Source organism: Ipomoea triloba, chromosome 2, assembly GCF_003576645.1.
Source record: "Ipomoea triloba cultivar NCNSP0323 chromosome 2, ASM357664v1".
Taxonomy (NCBI): domain Eukaryota; kingdom Viridiplantae; phylum Streptophyta; class Magnoliopsida; order Solanales; family Convolvulaceae; genus Ipomoea; species Ipomoea triloba.
In genome coordinates, this window is record NC_044917.1 from 11,042,693 (window position 1) to 11,064,612 (window position 21,920).

The following is a 21,920-nucleotide window of genomic DNA, read 5'->3' on the forward strand; positions in this document are numbered from 1 at the left end:
ATATATATATATATATATATATATATATATATATATATATATATATATATATATATATATATATATATATATATATATATAGTTTCAAAATATTTTAACTACAATTTCATTTAGCAATATATTTATACTCAATATGTGATACATATTATTCAATATCAATTGATATGCACTGTAGTTTAATTACAATACTACTAAAGTATCATTCAAAATTCTAATTCAACTAAAATTTTATTTGACAATACACACACCATATATTAGACTTGTTATTTAGATTCATTTTATACACATTATAATTTCATTACAACATAAAGAAAAAGGTTAGGCACTGTAGATAGAACTTAATTAATGACTGTCGTTTCTTTTTATTAAAAAAAAAAAATAGTGCCGTTTTCGACCATGATCCACTGTATAGTGATTAATTAAAGAATTATTAGGCTAATCTACATACAAATTAAGAAAATTTATTTAATTAATTTATTACCTATAAATTAACCACTGATTAAAAAAATAATAAATTAAATATTACAAATTTGATAATTTTAAACCGCACAATATTGTTTCATATTTATTTACTGCTACTTTTTAATTGATTAAACTCATAAACCGCAGCATTGCCAATGGTTTACGACTTTACGGCTTTACGTAAGGAATTTTTTTTTTTTTCTATAACGAAAATGGGTTATATGAGGTAAGGAAACTTGTTAGTTACGTAAAATTTAAATTATTAATTGTTTCATTAAGTAATATTACGTTTATTTTTATTAATTTACTTTTTTTTATTCTTTTTTTTTAAAACTACTTTTTTTTATTCTTAGTTCATACGATATTTTAAAATTTATCTAAAAAAGTGAATTAAAATGTTTATTTATTTTTTAAATAAAATTAAAATTCTTTAAAAATTATTTAAAAGTGATATTTATAAATTTTTTTTTAAAAGAAACTGTTATCTTACCAATAATGGCGTTACATTATTGAATGCTTCTAGTAAACTCAACACGCAAGCAGAAAACATTCATTTTCGTGTTCCACATAAAATTGTGGTGATGATGTGAATCACGTTTATGTCAAATCAATTTGTTCGTAATTCGTTAGTCCATTATTAAATTTTTAAAGTATTATTATTATAATTATTTTTGGCAACTCTAGCCGAATTGATTGGGTATGTAAAATGTTCTAAGTTTGACTCTTATTGTGAGTTTTCTATTAGTCTTTTTAGTTTGAATTACCCATAAGTAATTTAGGTTGATTTACCTCTGATCTTTGTGATCATTTGCCAACTATGATCACAAGGTGAACTTCATCTAAAATGTACTTTTGAATAACGATTGCGAATTTTTCCGCAAATCAAAGGATTATTTTCCTTTTATCATAGTTGGTGTATGAACTTTTTGTCACATTAGTAATTTTGATAAAAATTGTTAGTAGAAAGTGATCGTAATTCATCACATTTCTAATTCAAAATCATATACGTTTGAATACCTTTATGTTTTTAAGGTTAAATGTATTATTTTAAACTATAAATTTGATGTGTTTGTAGTTCCGCAAAGGGAATTTTTATTTGTCAAAAATAAATTTATGAAATTTTGGTCCACAATAGAACATGAAAATCGATTCAACCTATGTGACACTCATAATTTCCTTAAAGAAAATAGGTGTATGTTTCTGGGAAGGAATAGACACCTATAGTTGATTTTAAGCATTTGTAAGAAACAAACGCCTAAAGTCCAGACTTTTAGCGTCTTGTACATAGGAGTATGTTGTAAAACATACACAAATAACCTATTTTGTACTAGTGCTAGTAGTATTGAAGCGTCGATTTTCTTAAGATACAATGTTATATTTAATTTGAACACTCAAGTATACACATTTTCAACGACAACGAGAGAAGTTAAGGCCCTGTTTGGTAAATAATCAGCCTATCAGCCAATTTTGGCTTATTTGACCACTATTAGTTGGTAAATAATAAGCTTTTTGTAACTCCGACTATGTTTGACAAACATAGCTGAAAAGGTAGCTGAAAGCTGAAAAGTAGTTGAAAGCTGAAAAGCTATAAGCTCGAAGCTGAAATCTGAAGAGCTGTTATGCTTAAAGGTGTTTGGTAAAATTAGCTTTTTGATAAGTTGATAAATATAAAAAGACTAAAAAGGGCATCTTCATACAATTTAAATAATTTTAAATTTAAATAGGTTTGTTTATATATTAAAATATAAAATAATGAAATTAATAAATAAAATATAAAATAAGAACATATATTTGAAAATATATAAAATAAAAAAATTTTTATAATTCATAAGATTAGTTCATACAAAAATTAATGTTCAAACATAAATATCAAACTGAAATTACAACTAAACATAATGAAAAGAAAATGTCAAAAGGGTTTTAATTGAGGGGGTAAAGGATGTCATTTATTTAAAATAATAAGGATAAAGATGGAAAAAAGTTAAAAAACTACTAGCTTATTTTGAAAAGCTACCCCAAGTAGCATTTCAAAATAAGCTCTTATTTTAAGCTACTAACTTATTTTGAGAACATTACCAAACAGAGCTTATAGTTTATTAGTAGCTAAAATAAGCTATAAGCTCCTAAATAAGCTCTGCCAAACAGAGCCTCCAAAATGCTAAAATTCAAAAGGCTACTCAAAGCAGCCTTTTCAACTAGCTTTTTGAGAAAAGAAATTATACCAAACAGCTATCAGCTAACAACTAATTTATCAAACAACTTTTTGCAATCAGCCAATGTTATCAACAAATCATACCTTCTAACCCAAACAGCCAACCCAATCAGCTAACAGCCATTTACCAAACAGGGCCTAAGTGAATTTTTTTAGGAAGAGAAATAAGAACTTTTCATTATAACTATTACATTTTTCTTTATAAATAACAATCAATTTATCTATGATTAACTTTATACTTTCCATCATACATATTACATTTTCATCTATACCACAACCAGGCATCTCCTAGATCATTACAAGAGAGTAACCGTTATCTTTTAATAATTAGGTTATTTTTATTATGTACTATAATGTTTGTACAGTAGTGTTAGTACAGTAGTAGTACTAGTACTACTTCTAAAAATAATAATTACTATTGGGAGAAGAATAATAATAACTACATAACAACAAGAAACAACAATAATATTATTGTTGTTGTTGTTATTATTATTATTGTTATATCTATGTGGATGTAACTTTGTCTTTTGAATATTATTTATTAAATTTCTATTTTATAATTTAACCAAACACACAAATACAATTTACGAAAATATTATTTTCATGAACTAAACAATGAAATTAAATTCATATTTTATTATCATCTACTCATTCTCAATTAAGGGTATGTTTTAAAATTCGAAAAAATGATTTCTCGTGTTACCCGTGTTTGACAAGGGAAAAATTTTAAAGGCAATGAAAATTAATTTCCGGTCAAAGAAAAAATAAGGCCAATTCTCTGAAGAAAAATGACTTTTTTAGGGACAGTCATTTTACATGGTTTAGCTGCAACCTTCTCCATCTTTTCCATCACTTCTAGTGGTTCCGTTGGGAACCATAAATTTGTCTAGTTCCCGATGAAAACCAGTTAATCGGGTCTAGTTTTCGACGAAAACCAAACCAATTTTTTAATATGAAATTATTGTTCATTTTTTTAAATTTTTTTAATAAATAACACTAACTTTTTTAATACAGTTTTGCTCATTTTATCAAAAATGAACCAAGCACATTAAGTTAGTTTTCTGAGATGCAACGAAACACTAAAAGTGAAAAAATATTTTCTGAAAAATTACTCATTTTCCAGAAAATATTTTTCAAAAGTCATTTTTCAGGTTTTCTAACACACCCTAAATAGAATTTATATTTCTTCAAAATAGAATAATATTTCAAAAAAATAGAATTTATATTTCTTCAAAATTCATTCCGTAAATCAAACACGTGTATAAGTCAATAACCAAGCAAATTATACAATGGACCATCCGACCAGGGTCTACTTAATTTGCATTGTGGACCCTAGTCCAATAATAATTTTCAAATTTTGTACTTGCAGTTGACACATTATGCACTTGTAATTAACTATTTCTGTACTTGTAAAAAAATTGAAGACACATCACATGGTAATTATATGCACATAACATGATAATTACAAACACATAAACTGTGAACTACATAGTCGTAATATGTTAACAAGGTATCTTATGTGTTTGCAGTTAACATATTATATCACTGCAGTTAACAATTTATGTGTTTGTAGTTATCATGTTATATATATGTAATTAACATATTGTGTGTCTTCAATTTTTTTACAAGTATAAAAATTATTAATTACAAATACAAAATTTATTAATTATAGACATATAACTTTTAAATCAAAATTCACAATAAAATATAAACATTGGTCCATATATAACAATTGCTATAACCAATTTTTGAAGTACAATAATAAACCAAAAGAAAGAGCATGCGTGGTTGCACAAGATGGGGAAATGTCAAATGTGAATACTCGTCACTACAAACGTCAGACCAAAGGCTGCGCGTCGCAGCTGCTCCTTTCAAAAATGTTAATTATTTGTTCGTTTTAGTCTTTTGACTAAAAATAACCGAATTGTTATTCGAATTACAAATGTTGATTTATAGTTTATAAGCGTTTAAAAATTTAGTAAATACTTTGTAATATATAACAATTAAAGTATAAATAATATAATTATAAAGAAATAAAAATAATACTCCGTAGAAATTATTAATACATTAGAACCAAAGAAGAAATATAAAAATTTATAAGGGTATAAAAAGTAAGTATAATATACAATTTATTAAATTTAATTTTGTTATTCCATTGCATTTATAATTTAGAGAAAAATTGGAATCAGAAAAAAAATTGTGAGTATACAAAAAAAAAATGAAATATATAAATTATCATCATTACATATTACACTAATATATTTTATTTATTCTTAATAGAGTTTAATCACTAATGACTTTTATATAATTGTTGAAACGAACTGAACATAAGCTAAGATCCAAAAATTAAAGTATATAATAAATAAATAGATAGTTGGTCAAAGGCTCAAAGCAATAATAGAGATGTTACTCGACTTTGTCCGCAAGTAATGTCTGTTTCCTCACGACAAAGCTACAACGTCAGCGCATATGTATGTAGTCGTGGCGGCCGTCAAACTTTAAAGACAATCCAATAATCGTCCATTTTGTAAATTTCATTTACAGCGTAAATCGTCTATAATTAGATCAGTTAAAATAGGCTTAACCCGCCATGTTAACTTGTCCCGTCTCGTTAAAAAGGCAGAGCGGACCGATTCTCCCAGCCCCCTCATAGTACTGTAGTAGCGACTAGTAGACAGTAGTCAAGCAAAGTGTCAATAGCGACCTTCTCCGGTTCTGCCAACGAGCAACGAGCAACGACCAACACAGTAGCCCCATCGTGAACCACCATCCACTAGGTAATTTGTTTTCTTATTTAATTTAATTAATTTTATTTAATTGCGGAGTGTTTATTCAATTAGTGTATATATGCTTTACATATTTTATATATTACAGTGTATAAATTATAGATGCAAAACTGAATTAACAATTAACATAGTCATATAAACAAAATTTAGTGGGCCCCCACCCATCCCATCGGGCCTAGGGGCCGAGTGGACTAAAGGCAGGCTTTGACAGGTCCCTCCCTGCCAGCCCGCATTGATAACTCTATCTAAAATTAATTAGCTAAACAGATGATGTCGAGTCAAACTTATATTATAGTCATCAAATTAATTATTCACCTAATTCAACTAGGATTAGTCTTTATGCGTGCACTATACTTGATTGGGTCTTTAAACGAGCAAGTTAAAAAATTAGTCAAAACGGATAAAAGTAACTATAATATTACTCCGTAGTATTTATAGAACAGATACGTTGCATGCTTTGCTTTCTTCAACCATCAATCATCGATCTCTCTTACTAATTATGTATTTCTCAAGGTACCATATATATATATTTGTTAAACACAATTAGCCCGGCCACCATCACATTTAATGGGTTGTTATGCCGTGGACTCAGGTCCACCTTGCAAGGTGGACCTGGGTCTACATTCACATACACTATACTCTACATTCACAATTTGTAAACTCCACATTCACACATTCAAAACTCTATATTCAGAGGTCCTATACTCCAAATTCACAATTTGAGAACTCTACATTCACACATTACAGGGCTACAAGTTGCTAGAATTTCTTAACTCTATTACAGATTCACACATGCATAACTCTACATTCACGATTTCTATACTCCATATTCACAATTTGAAACCTCCACATTCACACATTTCTGGACAACTCTACATTCGCACAATCATAAATCTACATTCACGATTTCTATACTCTACATTCACACATTTTTGGACAACTCTATATTCAGCAATATGTTTACTAAAAAAAAAAAAAGAAGAAGAAGAAGAAGAAAAAGAAGACAAAAACGATGTAGTTTTGGACCCACCACAGCATAATTTGCCACATTTAATACTCCGTCTCAGATATCAATTCAATATTTAGAAATGGAAAAACAAACATTTTCAACACACGCAAAACTAAAAATAATAATGAGTTGGATCGAAAAAATGCACACGCAAAACTAAAAAATAGTATAGGTTTCAACTTATAAGAAAAAAAGTCAAATAAAACATTAATTTTTTACCGTTTGTATAATTAATTATCAAACAAAAAAATGCTCAATTAAACGATTTAACATAAAAAGTGTATACAATTAACATTATTTATAAGTTTTTTTATAGGTAAAACTAGTTAAATTCTTAAGTTGACATATAATGTGAAAGATTTAAAAAATTGACTTTAACATAAATATAATATTGTGTGGCATGTTAAAAATATTTTTTAAGTATAACAATAAAGTTTAAAAAGTTTTACACTCAACAATTTTTTTATAACAATTTCAAAGTTCCATGGCCCAAATTATTAGTATTATTTAAAAAAAAAATCAAAACTTTACGGCCTCCTCCGTATTGGTCGATAGAGGAGGAGGTTTCCTCCCCGTCGACATTGACAAAGTAAGAGGTTGTGTCATTCTCCATAAAAGGTGTTTACTATTGACGTGATATACTCTAATTAATTCAAAAAAAAAAAATGGTCAAGAACAACAATGAGATAAAATAACCTAGGTTGTCCATAGTTACATCCATTTTTTTAATTACTATTGACGTGATATACTCTGATTAATCAAAACAAAAATTGGTCAACCTTTTTATTTTTTAATAAAAATTAAAATATGCAATGAAAAATGTTAATGCTAAAAGTACACTTACGATTTTTTTAAATAAAACATATAAAATGTACACGGACAATATTAATGTTAGCGAATTACTGTTTCAAAAATCATGCATTGCAGATAAATTTTTGTTTTCTCTCGTATGCCTTCTCTCTCCTTCATTTGGTATTTTTTTCTAAAAAAAAAAACAGTGAAAAACCCTTATAAGGCTATAATGCGGCCCCAAGGCCCAACCGGCATCTCAAGAATATCCAATTATCCATCGCCCATCAATCCATCAATGCTGTCCTGTCAAAAAGAAATCAAATTCCATTTCCCTCATCCTCCACAAAATATTATAAAATACGCAGTAAAAATCAAAGCAGAGAAATCTCTTTCCAAGTGAGAATTGAATTCTAATTCTTGAGCACATCGCCATCGCCACTATATAAAACCATGGCTTCAACTCCCCATTATCCTGCACCTTTCATTTCCATGTCCACAAATTTATCCCCCATTTCCAAGCCCCTTTTCTCTCCATTCAAGCCTCGCAACCTCTGCACTTTCTCCATGGCCGCTTGTATTCACTCTTCCAGAACAGAAGCTCCCAATTCCCAGACAAACTTGACTCAATTCGACGATCAGGTCTACAACTACGTCAAATTCTGCCGACCTACTTTCCCGGACCTGGTCTCTTGCGTCCCCTTTTCCGAGAACCCTTCCCGCCGGGATGATGATGTGTGGCTGAGGATGAAGGACGAGGCTATCTCCGATGTCGAGGAAGAGCCTATCTTGTGCGGTTACTATTATTCCTCGATTTTGGATCACGATTCGATTGAGAGCGCTCTGGCGAATCATCTCTCTATGAAGCTAAGCAATTCCAGCCTTCCAAGTGGGAAATTGTGCGATCTTTTCCTGGCGATTCTCGCGGAGGATTCGGAGATTATTAGGGCTGTGAAAGCGGATTTGAAAGCCGTGAAGGAAAGAGACCCAGCTTGTATCAGTTACGTTCACTGTTTCTTGAATTTCAAAGGGTTTTTGGCGGTCCAATCGCATCGAGTGGCGCACCAGCTATGGTCGCGAGGGCGGAAGACTCTGGCCCTCCTGATTCAGAATAGGTCGTCGGAGGTTTTCGCCGTCGATATCCACCCCGGCGCAAAAATAGGGCGGGGGATTTTGTTCGACCACGCCACCGGGATCGTCGTCGGAGAGACGGCGGTGATCGGGGACAATGTGTCGATTCTGCACAACGTCACGCTCGGCGGCACCGGCAAGGTTAGCGGAGATAGGCACCCCAAGATTGGCGATGGGGTTTTGATAGGCGCCGGGACTTCCGTACTGGGGAACGTTAAAATTGGGGATGGGGCGAAGATCGGCGCCGGCTCGGTGGTGCTGAAAGATGTTCCGGCCAGGACAACGGCGGTGGGAAATCCGGCGAGGTTGATCGGAGGGAAGGAAAATCCGGTAAGGCATGATAAGATGCCTAGTTTAACCATGGACCACACTTCATATATTTCTGAATGGTCCGACTATGTGATCTAGATTGAATTTTTTTTTTCTTCCAAATTTTGTGACAATTTAGGCTCTGTGTGATATTAGATACTATTTGGGCCACAAGGAATTTAGTTCATGTGTTGAATGGAGGGAATTATGTTCCCGTTTACTTGATGACTTTGCTTAGCATAATATGATAAGATAGTCCCTATTAGGTACATTTGGAAATGTAATCGCAACATATATAGTATGTGCTTTACATAAATTTGAAACGCAATTGCCCTTTTAAGAATATTTTTTGAGATTGTTAGAATATAATTTATTACAGAAAGAGACCTTTGTCTCATGATCTGTCTTCTTTTCCTTTCGTTTAAATTCATATGGATCTTAAGAGTATGATAAATGTTAAGGTGTTTTAAAATATTAGGTCAGCTTGTATACCAATTTATAAAGATATTTTGGGGTGTTTGGTAAATAGGCAAATAGCTATTAGTTGATCAGGTTAATGGATTGACTAGTTGATAGCATTAGCTTATTGTAGAAAGATGTTTGGTAAATTAATTGTTAGCTAATAGTTGATTACATGCAAAATGATTTTCACAAAAATCGATCAAAAAAGTTAAGCAGTTTTTTGAATTTTAGCGTTTTGGAGCAATAAGTTGTTACAAAAAGTTAATTAATCAAACAGTTATATTGGTTGTTTAACCGAGTCAAATAGCTAATAGTGGTCAAAGAAGCTAAATTGGCTTAGAAGCTAACTATGGTACCAAACAGGCCTTTAAGATGTAAGGTTTAGAAAGAAAAAAAAAATTAAATTAAGAGTAAATTTCACTGAAGGTCTTTCAAGTTTGAGGCATTAACAGCTTTAGTCTTCAACTTACAAGTCTATCAGAATAAGTCATCCAACTTCTCTAAATTCAATATGTAATTGTATTCAATTTATTACTACCTCAATTTCATTTTATGTGTTTGATTTGATTAACGAGATTTGAATGAACTTATTTTTAATTAAATTTTATATAATATTAAGCTTAATATTAGTATATACAATTTATATACTTAGAAACTATATAAAAAGTATTATTAAACACACAAATTAAATTTAAAATAATTAAAAATTACTAGATAAAATAAACAAAGAAAAATAGTTAATTTGATCAATAAATAGTAAATATGACACGTAAAATGTGACATAAAGAATATAATTTAGTGCACATGATTACAAGATATATGGAGCCTAATTCTATCTCTTAAATCCAATACGTATTGAAATTTAGTGCTGCTATTAGACATTTAGACATATTATCAAAAGGCATGCTCTTGAGGCAATCTAATCTGAATTCGAGTTTGTTAACTTAGTAGTGATCTATTAGTCTTCTTAAATTTTATATTCAAATTTTAGATATAGATCTTTTCATAAATCAAAAGCATACCGGCTATTATTTATCTTTTTATTTTTATTTTTAATAGAAAATAGCAAAATAATAAAATTTTTAAAATAATTAAAAAAACAACTTGTCTTTACTTGACAAGTGACATCTTTATGAGTTTTGTCAACATCAAAGTGACAAGCAATAAAATAATAATAATAATAATCCGCAACTTAATTACAAATTGGAAAATTAATTCTTATGTAAATTATTAAAAGTAAAAATAAAAAATAAAAAGACCAACAGAAAGTTGAAAATAAATGCACTTTATATGCTCCATTCGAGTAATAAGATTTTATTCAATTTGTTTATAATATAATTTTTATAATTAATTAATGAAAATTATATATTTAAAAATATATTAAAAGTTATTATATAAAAGAAAATATTTTTTAAGAAAATAGTAAAGGAAATCAATGACGATAAATAATTAATTTGACCGGGAAATGTATTGAGAGGTAAATGTATGAGCAAATAAATTTTGTGCATATGAGCATATGACTATCCCAAAGCTTCCCAATTCCCAAAGCGAACCAAATTTAAAGGATAAACATCAAATAAACCTAAATATATGACAAAAAATGGGATACGGCACCTCAATTCCAAAGGAAGGAAAACAGATGCAATTAAATCATTTTATCCTTATCAACTTACTATTTGACTTGACAACCTAACTATTTACTCCGATAACAAGTTGCCATACTATTGTCCATCGTGGGCTCATGGCAATAGCACCATGGCCTAAAGTCATTGATAAATGATAATCCCACAGATGGAAACAAGACTAAAAAACAAAGGGCAAGTTCTATGTTCACAAAATTGTAAATATAGAGTTCTAAAATTGTGAATATAGACCGAATTCATAGCATAATTTGCTTACTTCGGAGAAGACAATCTTATTTGGGCCGAATTATCATGGCTAGGTTGGATTGAATTGGTGGGCCAATTCCTTCATGAATTCATGTGTGGCAAATTATACTATGGACGGGGATCCAAAATGTATTACAAACTCTGGTTCAAAATTGCATTTCAATTATGTACATGTAGTTAACATATTATGTTTTATTGATGATGTGGGTTGTAAACTTGTAACCTTATTTTACAGTACAAAAGTTAGTCGTATACAACTTCATAACTAATCGATTTAAAATAAGGTAGTCATATACAACTTCATAACTAATCGATTTAAAATAAGAATGCCAGTAAAATATAATTCATCAGTAATTATCAAATTAATTGTTCAATTAACTTAGTGGTTACCCAAATAATTATATGCTTTCTAGAATGACATAAAAGCAATCTAAGTGGCTCGGACTATGACACATCCCCACCTTAGTATCTCCAAATGTTGGAAGAAAAATGTAATTTGTACACTCATATCCTTATCATAAACTACAACAGAAACACCATAAACCTTTATCATCCATTTGGACTGAGAAAGCTAGCTAGCAAGAAACCACAATCCCACGATGGAATTCCTCATCTATGTTGTCATCTGCGGTTTTCTCTTTCTGTATTCGCTAGCAAAACTCCTGAAACCCCAGAATTCATCAGGAACCCAGAAAACCCTGCCACCTGGGCCAACAAAGCTCCCTGCAATAGGGAACATGCATCAACTCCTCGGCTCACAAACTCACCGCATCCTAACAAACCTGGCCGCAAAACACGGACCCCTGATGCACTTACAGCTCGGCCTGGTCTCCACAATCGTGGTCTCCTCGCCGCAGGTAGAATTGAAGCATGTGTTCCATCTCAACTAAAAGCCTAAGCTGATAATTCGATTGCACATTTATTGTTTATATTATATTATATTATATGCTCAACAGGTGGCTGAAGAGGTTATGAAAACCAAAGACACCATTTTTGCCCAGAGACCATACCTTCTCGCCTCCAGGATTCTCTCCTATGATTCCACCAACATTTGCTTCTCCCCCTGCGGAGATTACTGGAGACAGCTCCGAAGAATCAGCACGGTGGAGCTTTTGAGCCCCAAACGCGTCCTTTCCTTTCGATCAATCAGGGAAGAGGAGATGTTTAATCTGGTGGCCCAGATTTCTTTGGGGTCCACGTTTAACCTCAGCAGAGGGCTTTTCTCCATGACTTATACTGTAACTGCGCGAGCGGCGTTTGGGAAACCGAGTAAACAGCAGGAAGAGCTTATTAAGCTGACGGAGAAGGTGGTGGAGGCTTTTGGAGGTTTTAGCTTTGCAGATATGTATCCTGCTGTTAAATTGGTTGAAACTATTACTGGGTTGAGACCCAAGACTTTGAAACTGCATAGAAGTATGGATGCGATTCTACAGTTAATTCTAAGTGAGCATCGAGATAGAAGAATGAAAGCAGAAATCAGGGAGGAGGAGGAGGATCTGGTTGATGTTCTTTTAAGGATTCAGGAAAATGGTGATCTCGAAATTCAATTGACTGATAACAACATCAAAGCTGTTATATTGGTAAGTGAACTCAATGATTGATCTCTTTATCAAATTTAATTTGACTCCAATTCCTATTGTAGACTTGATAATCACAAAGTTACAAATCTAATTCTAGCCAGACCGACCTATCAGTCTTTGTTTGAGCTGATCATCTATGAGTAATTTAGACTGATTTATTAATCATTTGCTGATTAGCTAGGGTCACGAGATGGGCATTTGACTCCCAATTGGAGAGGTATATTGGCCTTTTTAGTTTGAGTCGTAGGTAACCTAGGCTTGTTTACCTCATTGTGGTTCGCCTTGTGCACACTGGTCTTCTCACGACTAAGGTCATGAGGTGGGTATTCGACTCCGGACATAATAGTTTTCTTAGTTTGAGTCAATCAGTTATGAACAACTTATACTTGTTTATCTTTTATGATCCTTTGTCAACTAGGGTCAGGAGGTAGGTATTCGACTCCAAATAGGAACAACCTATCAGTCTTTTTTATTTGAACCGATCAACTATGTCCAGTGCACACATTCAGATAGTGACTAGCTTTCTTTGTCACCAATATATATATATATATATATATAGTTGTAAATGATGATTCATGCATATATCAGGACATGTACATTGCTGGGAGTGAAACATCAGCAACATCAATGGAGTGGACAATGTCGGAGCTGCTAAAGAACCCAAAAGTGCTAAAAAGGGCGCAAGCTGAGGTGAGAAAAGCATTCAGCAAAACAAGAACCGTAGATGAATCACGGCTTCATGAATTGAAGTATCTGCAAGCAGTGATAAAAGAAACATTCAGGCTTCATCCCCCACTCCCCTTATTACTTCCAAGAGAATGCAGGGAGAGCTGTGAAATCAATGGCTATGAAATCCCAGAGAAATCTAAAGTCATAGTGAATGTGTGGGCCATTGGAAGAGACCCTGAGTACTGGACTGAAGCAGAGAAATTCATCCCAGAAAGATTTCTTGATTCCACAGTGGATTACAAGGGAACTGACTTCGAATTCATTCCATTTGGCGCTGGGAGAAGGATATGCCCAGGAGTTTCATTTGCCTTGACTAATATCGAGTTTCCACTTGCGAAATTGCTTTACCATTTCGATTGGGAATTCCCATGGGGACAGAAGCCAGAAGAGCTAGACATGAGTGAAGCTTTTGCCTTGACTGTGAGGCGCAAAAATGATCTAAATCTCATTCCAATTCCTTACGAAGAAAGCTGAGGAAATCCCATTAATGTATCAATTATTAGAGTGAAGTAGTCTTATTTTGTTGAAAATGGCACTTAACATGTATGTAACCATCCAGGAGATTGTTCAACAAATGCTTGCTTGTTCATCCAAGTTTCCATGTAAAAGAGCTTATTTGACATGAAGTTGGAAGATATGCCATTTTTATATCTGCATTTTATGTTGACAAACAAGAACATAAAAACTATAGGAATTTTGGTCCCACGAGAATCCTAAGCTTGATATAGATGTATAAAAAATGCCAAAAGTTTCCCCTCAAACATTTAATGTGATATTTATAGGAGGCTAAAGGGTACACATGTCAATTCATCGGCATGCGTGACATGTGGAGCCCATGCACAAAGGAAGATCGGAGGCTTTGTTGATTCCTCCATGTGTACTAAGGTTTGTGGCGCCCTCGTTCCTACTTCGATTGAGTTTGACTAAGGGAATGAGACTCAACTTTCTAAGTAAAAAAGGTTGGGTGGTTCGTCCCGACCTAAGATGCTCGAGGCGTGCCAATGGCAGGGAAATACTACTACTGACTTAGCTCTTGCTCGGTCCTCTATACCAGGTCGGGTTGGTTGGCTTTAAGGTCAGTAAATAGTCAGGAATAATTCCTCTCGATAATTTACCCAGATACCGAGCAGGTATGCGGTACCTACAGGTAGCGTGGCGGGGGAATATTCCCTATCAAATTTTTAAGTTTTTCAATTTTCTTTACAAAGTTAAGAAAATTTGCAAAATAGTTTTCCACTCCCATGTCCAATTTTTCCTTTTCCATCTAAACACGTTACATTGGTTTTTCATTTTTCATTTAAATAAAATTTTTTTATGAAACTTTTTTCTCCATTTGTCCACACATGAAAAGCCAAGTTAGCAACAAGTATTGTGCCATTCCATAACTGCAATTTCTTCATCCATTGCTTTCCTCCAACTTGATTCTGACACATACAACTTTGAAAGCTACATCTTTGCTCAATGTTAGGTTCCTCAGATCATAATCAATCATCCATGTAGGACTCTATCTTTTCTTTTTGTTTCAGCTAGCTTAGGTAGTGCATGGTGTTAATTATCACTTCCAATGAATTGATTGTTGCCGTTTCAATGAATCTGTCTGTAAAGAGTTTGGAAGTCGCAAAATTTACTTCTGATTTCTCCTATATAACAATAATTATATTATTGATTTGGGTAAATATTGATACATTCTAAGCGGTGAATTTACATATTATGTGCTCTAAAGTTAATAATGCGTTTGTAAATAAATTAAAGACACATAATATGTTAAAATAGACACATACTTTCGAGTTGAATAGTGTTTTTGTCCCTTACAGTTGGCCAGATTTGAAGCGTGCGTGTTATATTGGCGGGGCGGTCCCCAATATTATAATGCAAAAGTGGACGCCCAACTGAAAGCAAGTTATCATATAATGTCTGTTACTGTATTCACAAGTATTCTTATTCTTCTCCACTACCTCACAATTTAGTTGAGAATTGCAAAGTGGCAACGCCACTACTCCCTTTTTCGTTAACTTTACTGCTTCTCTATTAATTGCTCTCAACCCAATTCCGATCTGATCCGTGACTGACCACGACCATTCTTTTCTTCCAGGTTTCTTGTGTCTTCTGCACTTGGACTTGCTGACATTCTTTCCAATAAAAACAAGTTTTCTTTCTTCTATCAATTCCTGGAAAATACGAACTATGAAATGGATAGTTGTCACATCTCTGCTCCTTATTGGAAGGGTAATTTGCAGAGAAGATGGTGATGATGTGAACATTGGAGCCATTTTTTCATTTGGGACAACTAATGGGCAAGTAGCGAGAATTGCAATGTCTGCTGCAGTGAAAGATATCAATTCTGACCCAACTATCCTTGGAGGAAGAAAGCTCAATCTCTATATGCACGATTCGAATTACAGCGGATTCCTTGGAATTGTGGGAGGTAAGTGATTAAAAGTCCAATCTTTTCTTTTCTTGTCTTTAATTTAGATCATTTGCAGTCATATATGTATCACACATGGATATGAATATATGATGCAGCAATGAAGTTCCTGGAGACTGATACAGTAGCTATCATTGGCCCCCAGAGCTCTGTAATGGCCCATGTGCTTTCCCATTTCGCAAATGAACTCCATGTCCCGTTTCTATCCTTCACGGCCTTGGATCCCACTATCTCCCCTCTGCAGTATCCCTATTTCATTCAAACCGCGCCCAATGATCTGTTCCTCATGACCGCTGTGGCGGATATGGTTAGTTACTTTGGTTATAGTGAGGTGACTGCCGTCTTCTCTGATGATGATCAAGGCCGGAATAGCATCACGGCTCTGGGGGATAAGCTTTACGAGAGGCGGTGTAAGATTTCTTACAGGGCGATACTCCCACCTGACCCCTCGGCCACTCGCCAGGACATTAAGGATGAACTGATGAGGGTGAGGTTGATGGAGAGCCGAGTAATTGTTGTGCATACATTATCCTTAACGGGTATTCTTGTGTTTGAAGTGGCCCGGGATCTTGGGATGATGACAGGTGAATATGTTTGGATTGCCACTTCTTGGCTTTCCACTTTCTTGGACTCTTCTTTAGCTCCAATTTCCACCCGAGTTGCCAAAACTATGCAGGGGGTCCTTACTCTCCGCCCTTACATACCAGATTCCAAGAAGAAAAGGGATTTTTCTTCCCGGTGGAGCCAATTAAGCAATGGCTCTGTTGGGTTGAATCCTTACGGTCTATACGCTTACGACACGGTTTGGATGATCGCCCGGGCTGTCAAACAGTTGCTCAACGATGGCGGGGTTATCTCCTTCTCTGATGATTCCAGGATGAACAGCTTTAGGGGAGGGGCACTAAACCTTGATGCCCTAAGCATCTTTGATGGTGGGGAGCAGCTGCTAAACAACATTCTCAAGACTAATATGACAGGCGTAACGGGGGCTCTGGGGTTTAACGTTGCAGATAGGTCTATAATACATCCCTCTTTTGAGATCCTTAATGTTTTTTGGAATGGGAAAAAGTTATATAGGGAGATAGGGTACTGGTCTAACTATTCAGGGCTGTCTGTTGTGCCCCCTGAGACTCTTTATAGCAAGCCGCCTAACCGTTCTAGTTCGGCCCAGCGTTTGCATGGCGGGGTAATTGTGTGGCCAGGACAGACCACAGTTCAGCCGCGTGGGTGGGTTTTTCCCAACAATGGGAGACAGCTAAGGATTGGAGTGCCCAACAGAGTTAGTTATAGGGATTTTGTTTCTCAGGATTATAATGATAATGGCGATGTAGTCATTAGCGGATTTTGCATTGATGTTTTTCTTGCCGCCATCAAGTTGCTCCCATATGCTGTGCCACACCAGTTCGTCCTGTTTGGGGATGGGCACAAGAACCCGAGCTATAGTGAGTTTGTAAATATGATCACATCTAATGTAAGTATATATATATAGATATATGATGGAATTTAATTTCATATATATAGCAATCAAAGCTAGCTAGCTAGCTAAGTGTCATCCACCTAAAGTCCAGCGCAGCGCTCAATGCCTGCGTGGCGTCCTGGAGCACCCTCTTACCCACAAACAAGCCTTACTCCTCATATGTGTCAAATTGGCTTCGCCTTATTATCGGTTCATTAGGGGAAGGACAATAGTTTCCAAACCAGTTGTGCCTTTCAAATTACCTGGGTTCCCTTCATAGTCAAGTCCAAGACTAGTTATAAGCTCCCCAAACTTAATCTGATCAACATGTCTAACTCAACCTGACCTTAGCGTCTAAGGCAGAACGACCCTTAACTCCTCTACCCATTTTGTGACAACCCTTAGTCAATTGGCTCGCTCATTCATTGGGTCTAACAAATGGTGTGTGACATAAGTCTCTAATCTGATCTTCTCTCATCACAGGCATTCGATGCAGTTGTTGGTGACATTGCAATTGTGACAAACCGTACAAAGATTGTGGATTTCACACAGCCATACATAGAGTCAGGGCTAGTGGTAGTGGTACCTATCAGCAAGCCCAAGTCTAGCGCTTGGGCTTTCTTGCGCCCATTCACTCCATTAATGTGGGGAGTCACAGCAGCCTTTTTCCTTTTTGTGGGAGCTGTGGTATGGATTCTAGAGCATAGAACAAATGATGAATTCCGAGGTCCACCCAAGCAACAATTCATCACCATTCTATGGTACGTAACTATACTATACATAGTGTTTCAATATATATCTATACATTTATATGCATGGATGTTGTATATTTACTATTATTATGCTTTTAATTTGCAGGTTTAGCTTCTCAACCATGTTCTTTGCCCATAGTAAGTATCTGCAATACCAAGCAAAGAGCTTGATACAAATTCTGTGGTTTAATTCCATTAATTAATTATAAATGTGCTTACCTACAGGGGAAAATACAGTGAGCACTCTGGGTCGTATGGTCCTAATCATTTGGCTCTTTGTGGTTTTGATACTGACTTCAAGCTATACTGCGAGTTTGACATCAATCCTAACAGTGCAACAGTTGTCTTCCCCCATCAGAGGCCTTGAATCCTTGGCAATAAGCGGTGAGCGAATTGGGTTTCAGGTGGGATCTTTTGCTGAGAGCTATTTGAAAGAAGAAATCAACATTGCCAAATCAAGGCTAGTTGCGCTGGGCTCGCCTGAAGAATATGCAGATGCCCTTCAAAACGGATCTGTGGCGGCCGTGATTGATGAACGCCCGTATATTGATGTGTTTCTTTCCAAGTATTGTGGAATGTTTCAGATCGTGGGTCAAGAGTTCACCAGAAGTGGCTGGGGATTTGTAAGTCTCATTTTATGTGTCTAGTTCAGAACTAGACTTCGACTGAAGTTATTTTTAATTCAATTTTTAATTATATATATTAATTGAATGATTGTTTGTTTTAATTTTGAATTCATCAGGCTTTTCCCAGGGACTCTCCATTAGCCATCGACATGTCAACTGCCATACTTGCGTTGTCAGAGAACGGAGAGCTTGAGACGCTGCGGGAGAGATGGGTGTATAGAAGAAGGGGGGACTGTGAATGGGCAGGGTCAGGGAGCGTTGACCAACTCCAATTGAGTAGCTTTTGGGGTCTATTCCTCATCTGTGGAGTTACGTGCTTGCTGGCTCTCCTCATTTACTTCTGCTCACTATCCCGCCAATTCAACAAACATTATCCTCAACTCTCCGGCTATCCTCACACTAACCCGCCCTCGCGTATTAGAACCTTCTTAACTTTTGTAGATGAGAGGGAGGAGGTCTCCAAGAACAAGTTCAAAAGAAAACGCATCGAAACAACAACCACAGCTACTGAAAATGGGGATTAGTTTGAGTATGGTACGAGTTTAAAGGTGTCTCATACACTTAAACACTACTCAGAACATTTCTTAATCTAATACAAAAAAGTCGGCCTGAGAAGTTCAGTTGGTCACAAGGTAAAATTTAAAAAGAAATATACTTGACAGTCTTGTGTTAACAGGAATAATTTGTTGATGGAATTAGACTTAGTATACCATTAATTGTAATTATTGATATTGATGGATAGATTTGACATATAATAAACTCTTATCATTATGCATTAATTAGAGCATCCCTATCAAGGATAATAGTGCCACCATTGCAAGAGGGAGAGAATGAGAGATGGTGATTTGGGAGCTTCTGCAAATATTGGGATATTTGGATTCCCAAGAAAAACATAAATTAATTAGCAGGCGTCTGTGGCGCGCTTGACTTTTTGTTTGTTTAATTTTTCTTTTAAATTTCATATTTGTTTTTTTTTTATTCCTCCCATTTTCTCTTTCTTAATCACACTTATCAGTGAGATTTTTCGCAATAATTGAGGAGTAAATGGGGATGAAATAAATAAATAAATCTTATATAAAAAATAAAAAAAATTAAATGGTCAGGCGCGCCCGCATGGGCGCCTGCTGTGCGCTTCAAGCACACAACAGCCTTGTTAAAAAAAAATGTCAGACACATTTACTGTACTATGAACCTTTGCTTGCATATGCTTCTCTATCATTCTCTCACTTCTTCTCACTCTTGCCAACATGACCATTTACTGACATAAACTCTTAAAATATTCACTGATAATGCTGCTCTTATCACGGAATAACACATCTAAAAGTTGCTAGTATAATTATACTTTTTGTTCCCCCCCCCCCCAACATAATAAGATGACCAATTATAAAGTTTTATCTCCATTAAAATATATGATTATGAAGTTTAAAATTGTCAATTTATGGAAGGGAAAATACGTCTTAGTCCATCAATTATACTTTTATTATAGTTCAGTCCATGAATCATTATCATGCACACATTTTTTCCTTTAATTATGTGTAAAGTGATAGTTTTAGTCCACTACTAACAAATTATATTAATATTAATAATGCATTTTAAATTTCTAAATTATTGAGGAACATCTTAGTCATTTTTTATTAATTAAAAGAAAAATTTTGTGTATGGTAATAATTCATGGACCGAGTCTACAATATAGGTATAATTAATAGACCAAAACCATCATTTTCCCTTTATGAAAACATAGGACTTTTATATCATAGATTATGCATTTTTAACTTAGTTAAATTTGAATCTAATACATAAATAATTCTAATATTAAAATATACTATTAAATAACTATATGTCTGATGTTCAATACAATAACTATCGTGGTGCTTGATATTTGTTAGAATTGTGTAAGATGATAGAAAATATATTGATGAGATTATTGAGTCAAGTTATTTTGATATATGTACAATATTTGAAAAATCTCTTTATTATAATGCTGATATCTTTTGATTGTTAAGTTGTTATGAAATTGATTGCAACAAATGCTACATTTATTTGTCAACAAATTTACAAATTATAATTGCATATTTTGTTTTCTATTATTAATGTTCTTAATATTTATAAATAGTACTGGAGTATGTCTTTTTACTTCTTTATTTTATTCATTTTTTAAAATTTATGAATATATAATAAATTCCATGCATCGCACTAGTGAATTACTAATATATTTAGTGATAGAATCACTATAAAAAAATGTTGACTTTATTGACAAAGTTGTTGAAGAAAAAACATTATTGAAAAATTTCGTGCAGTGAGACTGAATTTGTTATTTGAGATCACTCATATTTAGACATTTAAAGTCTATGTCACCAACTAGTTAACGTCAAAGTGCACCACTTATTTTGACTCCCAAAAAAAATGGGCCAATAAATTTTTCTACCACAATAACCTATTATTTTGGGATGAAATGAATTTAGAAATATTTTGAATTTTTTTCAAATTTGTGTGTTGAAAACATTATATATATAAACTTGTATACCATTGCACACCATTGATCTTGCTCAATCTTATGGTTTATAATGATTTTAACATGGTAAATACAAATTGCTACACCAGAGCATAACTATATAATTGCACGGGATGCACCATTACACCTCTCCTCAAATTTCGACTATCTAATCTCACATCTCAATGGTGCATAAGAGATCACCATCACTTTCATCAACCCAAACAACAAAGCAAGAATTTGAATTTGCAAAAAAAACAAAAACAAACAAACAAACCTACAAGATAATGAATGTATAGTGATTGTTAATCGTGAAATCTTGTCCGGCGCCATTTTGGAGGAAAAAAAAATCAATAAACGTAGGCACCAAGTATGAGGGAAAGTGACATGATGTTTCATTTGATGAATTATTCTAAACGTATTATGTTGACTGAGAGTAGGAATGATACGAAGTGGGATTATGAACTGTTTAATTATTTTCAAACTTACTATTACTTTTCTTTGTCCTAAACTTATTTAACAAGGAATATATTTAAACTAGAAATAAGGCTGTTTAAAAATCTGGAAAATAATTTTCAAAAATAATTTTTTGAATTTTCCATATTTAACTACACTTGAAAAACTCAGTCAACGGAAAATGATTTTCGTTGGTCGGAGAAAATCAACCCAAAATGACAGAAAATAATTACTGAATTGTCACTATCTTTGGTTTCCCAGCCAGCGGAAACTAAAGCCCTGCTCTGGTTTCTGGACGGAAACCAGTTGCTCTGATTTCCGGCGGAAACCAGTTACTCTGATTTCCAGCGGGAATC

General features: G+C 33.9%; 3 protein-coding genes across 3 annotated transcripts; all 3 read left to right on the forward strand.

The window, feature by feature from the left end:
- The first annotated feature begins 7,638 nt into the window (after positions 1-7,638).
- Positions 7,639-9,043, forward strand: LOC116010475 (serine acetyltransferase 1, chloroplastic-like). The gene has a single exon (XM_031249901.1). The coding sequence runs from the start codon at positions 7,712-7,714 to the stop codon at positions 8,795-8,797; it is 1,086 nt and encodes a 361-aa protein (XP_031105761.1). The 5' UTR covers positions 7,639-7,711; the 3' UTR covers positions 8,798-9,043.
- Positions 9,044-11,563: 2,520 nt separating this feature from the next.
- LOC116010621 (cytochrome P450 71D10-like) lies at positions 11,564-14,008 on the forward strand. The gene is made up of 3 exons (XM_031250102.1): positions 11,564-11,906; positions 12,006-12,629; positions 13,218-14,008. Exons 1-3 carry the CDS (start codon positions 11,649-11,651, stop codon positions 13,830-13,832), a joined length of 1,497 nt encoding a protein of 498 aa, XP_031105962.1. The 5' UTR covers positions 11,564-11,648; the 3' UTR covers positions 13,833-14,008.
- A 1,246-nt stretch (positions 14,009-15,254) lies between these two features.
- On the forward strand, positions 15,255-19,396 carry LOC116011245 (glutamate receptor 3.2-like). Its single transcript, XM_031250788.1, has 7 exons — positions 15,255-15,270; positions 15,451-15,783; positions 15,882-17,254; positions 17,723-18,000; positions 18,098-18,129; positions 18,217-18,614; positions 18,734-19,396. The coding sequence occupies exons 2-7, from the start codon at positions 15,543-15,545 to the stop codon at positions 19,139-19,141; spliced, it is 2,730 nt and encodes a 909-aa protein (XP_031106648.1). The 5' UTR covers positions 15,255-15,270; positions 15,451-15,542; the 3' UTR covers positions 19,142-19,396.
- Positions 19,397-21,920: the final 2,524 nt, after the last annotated feature.

Excerpts from the sequence above, each read along its gene's own strand:
- LOC116010475 (XM_031249901.1), top strand. The coding sequence starts at position 7,712 with ATGGCTTCAACTCCCCATTATCCTGCACCTTTCATTTCCATGTCCACA.
- LOC116010621 (XM_031250102.1), top strand. The coding sequence starts at position 11,649 with ATGGAATTCCTCATCTATGTTGTCATCTGCGGTTTTCTCTTTCTGTAT. Across the intron at positions 11,907-12,005 it reads TCGTGGTCTCCTCGCCGCAG|GTGGCTGAAGAGGTTATGAA; the intron begins GTAGAATTGAAG and ends TATGCTCAACAG. Across the intron at positions 12,630-13,217 it reads ACATCAAAGCTGTTATATTG|GACATGTACATTGCTGGGAG; the intron begins GTAAGTGAACTC and ends TGCATATATCAG.
- LOC116011245 (XM_031250788.1), top strand. The coding sequence starts at position 15,543 with ATGAAATGGATAGTTGTCACATCTCTGCTCCTTATTGGAAGGGTAATT. Across the intron at positions 15,784-15,881 it reads ATTCCTTGGAATTGTGGGAG|CAATGAAGTTCCTGGAGACT; the intron begins GTAAGTGATTAA and ends TATATGATGCAG. Across the intron at positions 18,615-18,733 it reads CCAGAAGTGGCTGGGGATTT|GCTTTTCCCAGGGACTCTCC; the intron begins GTAAGTCTCATT and ends TGAATTCATCAG.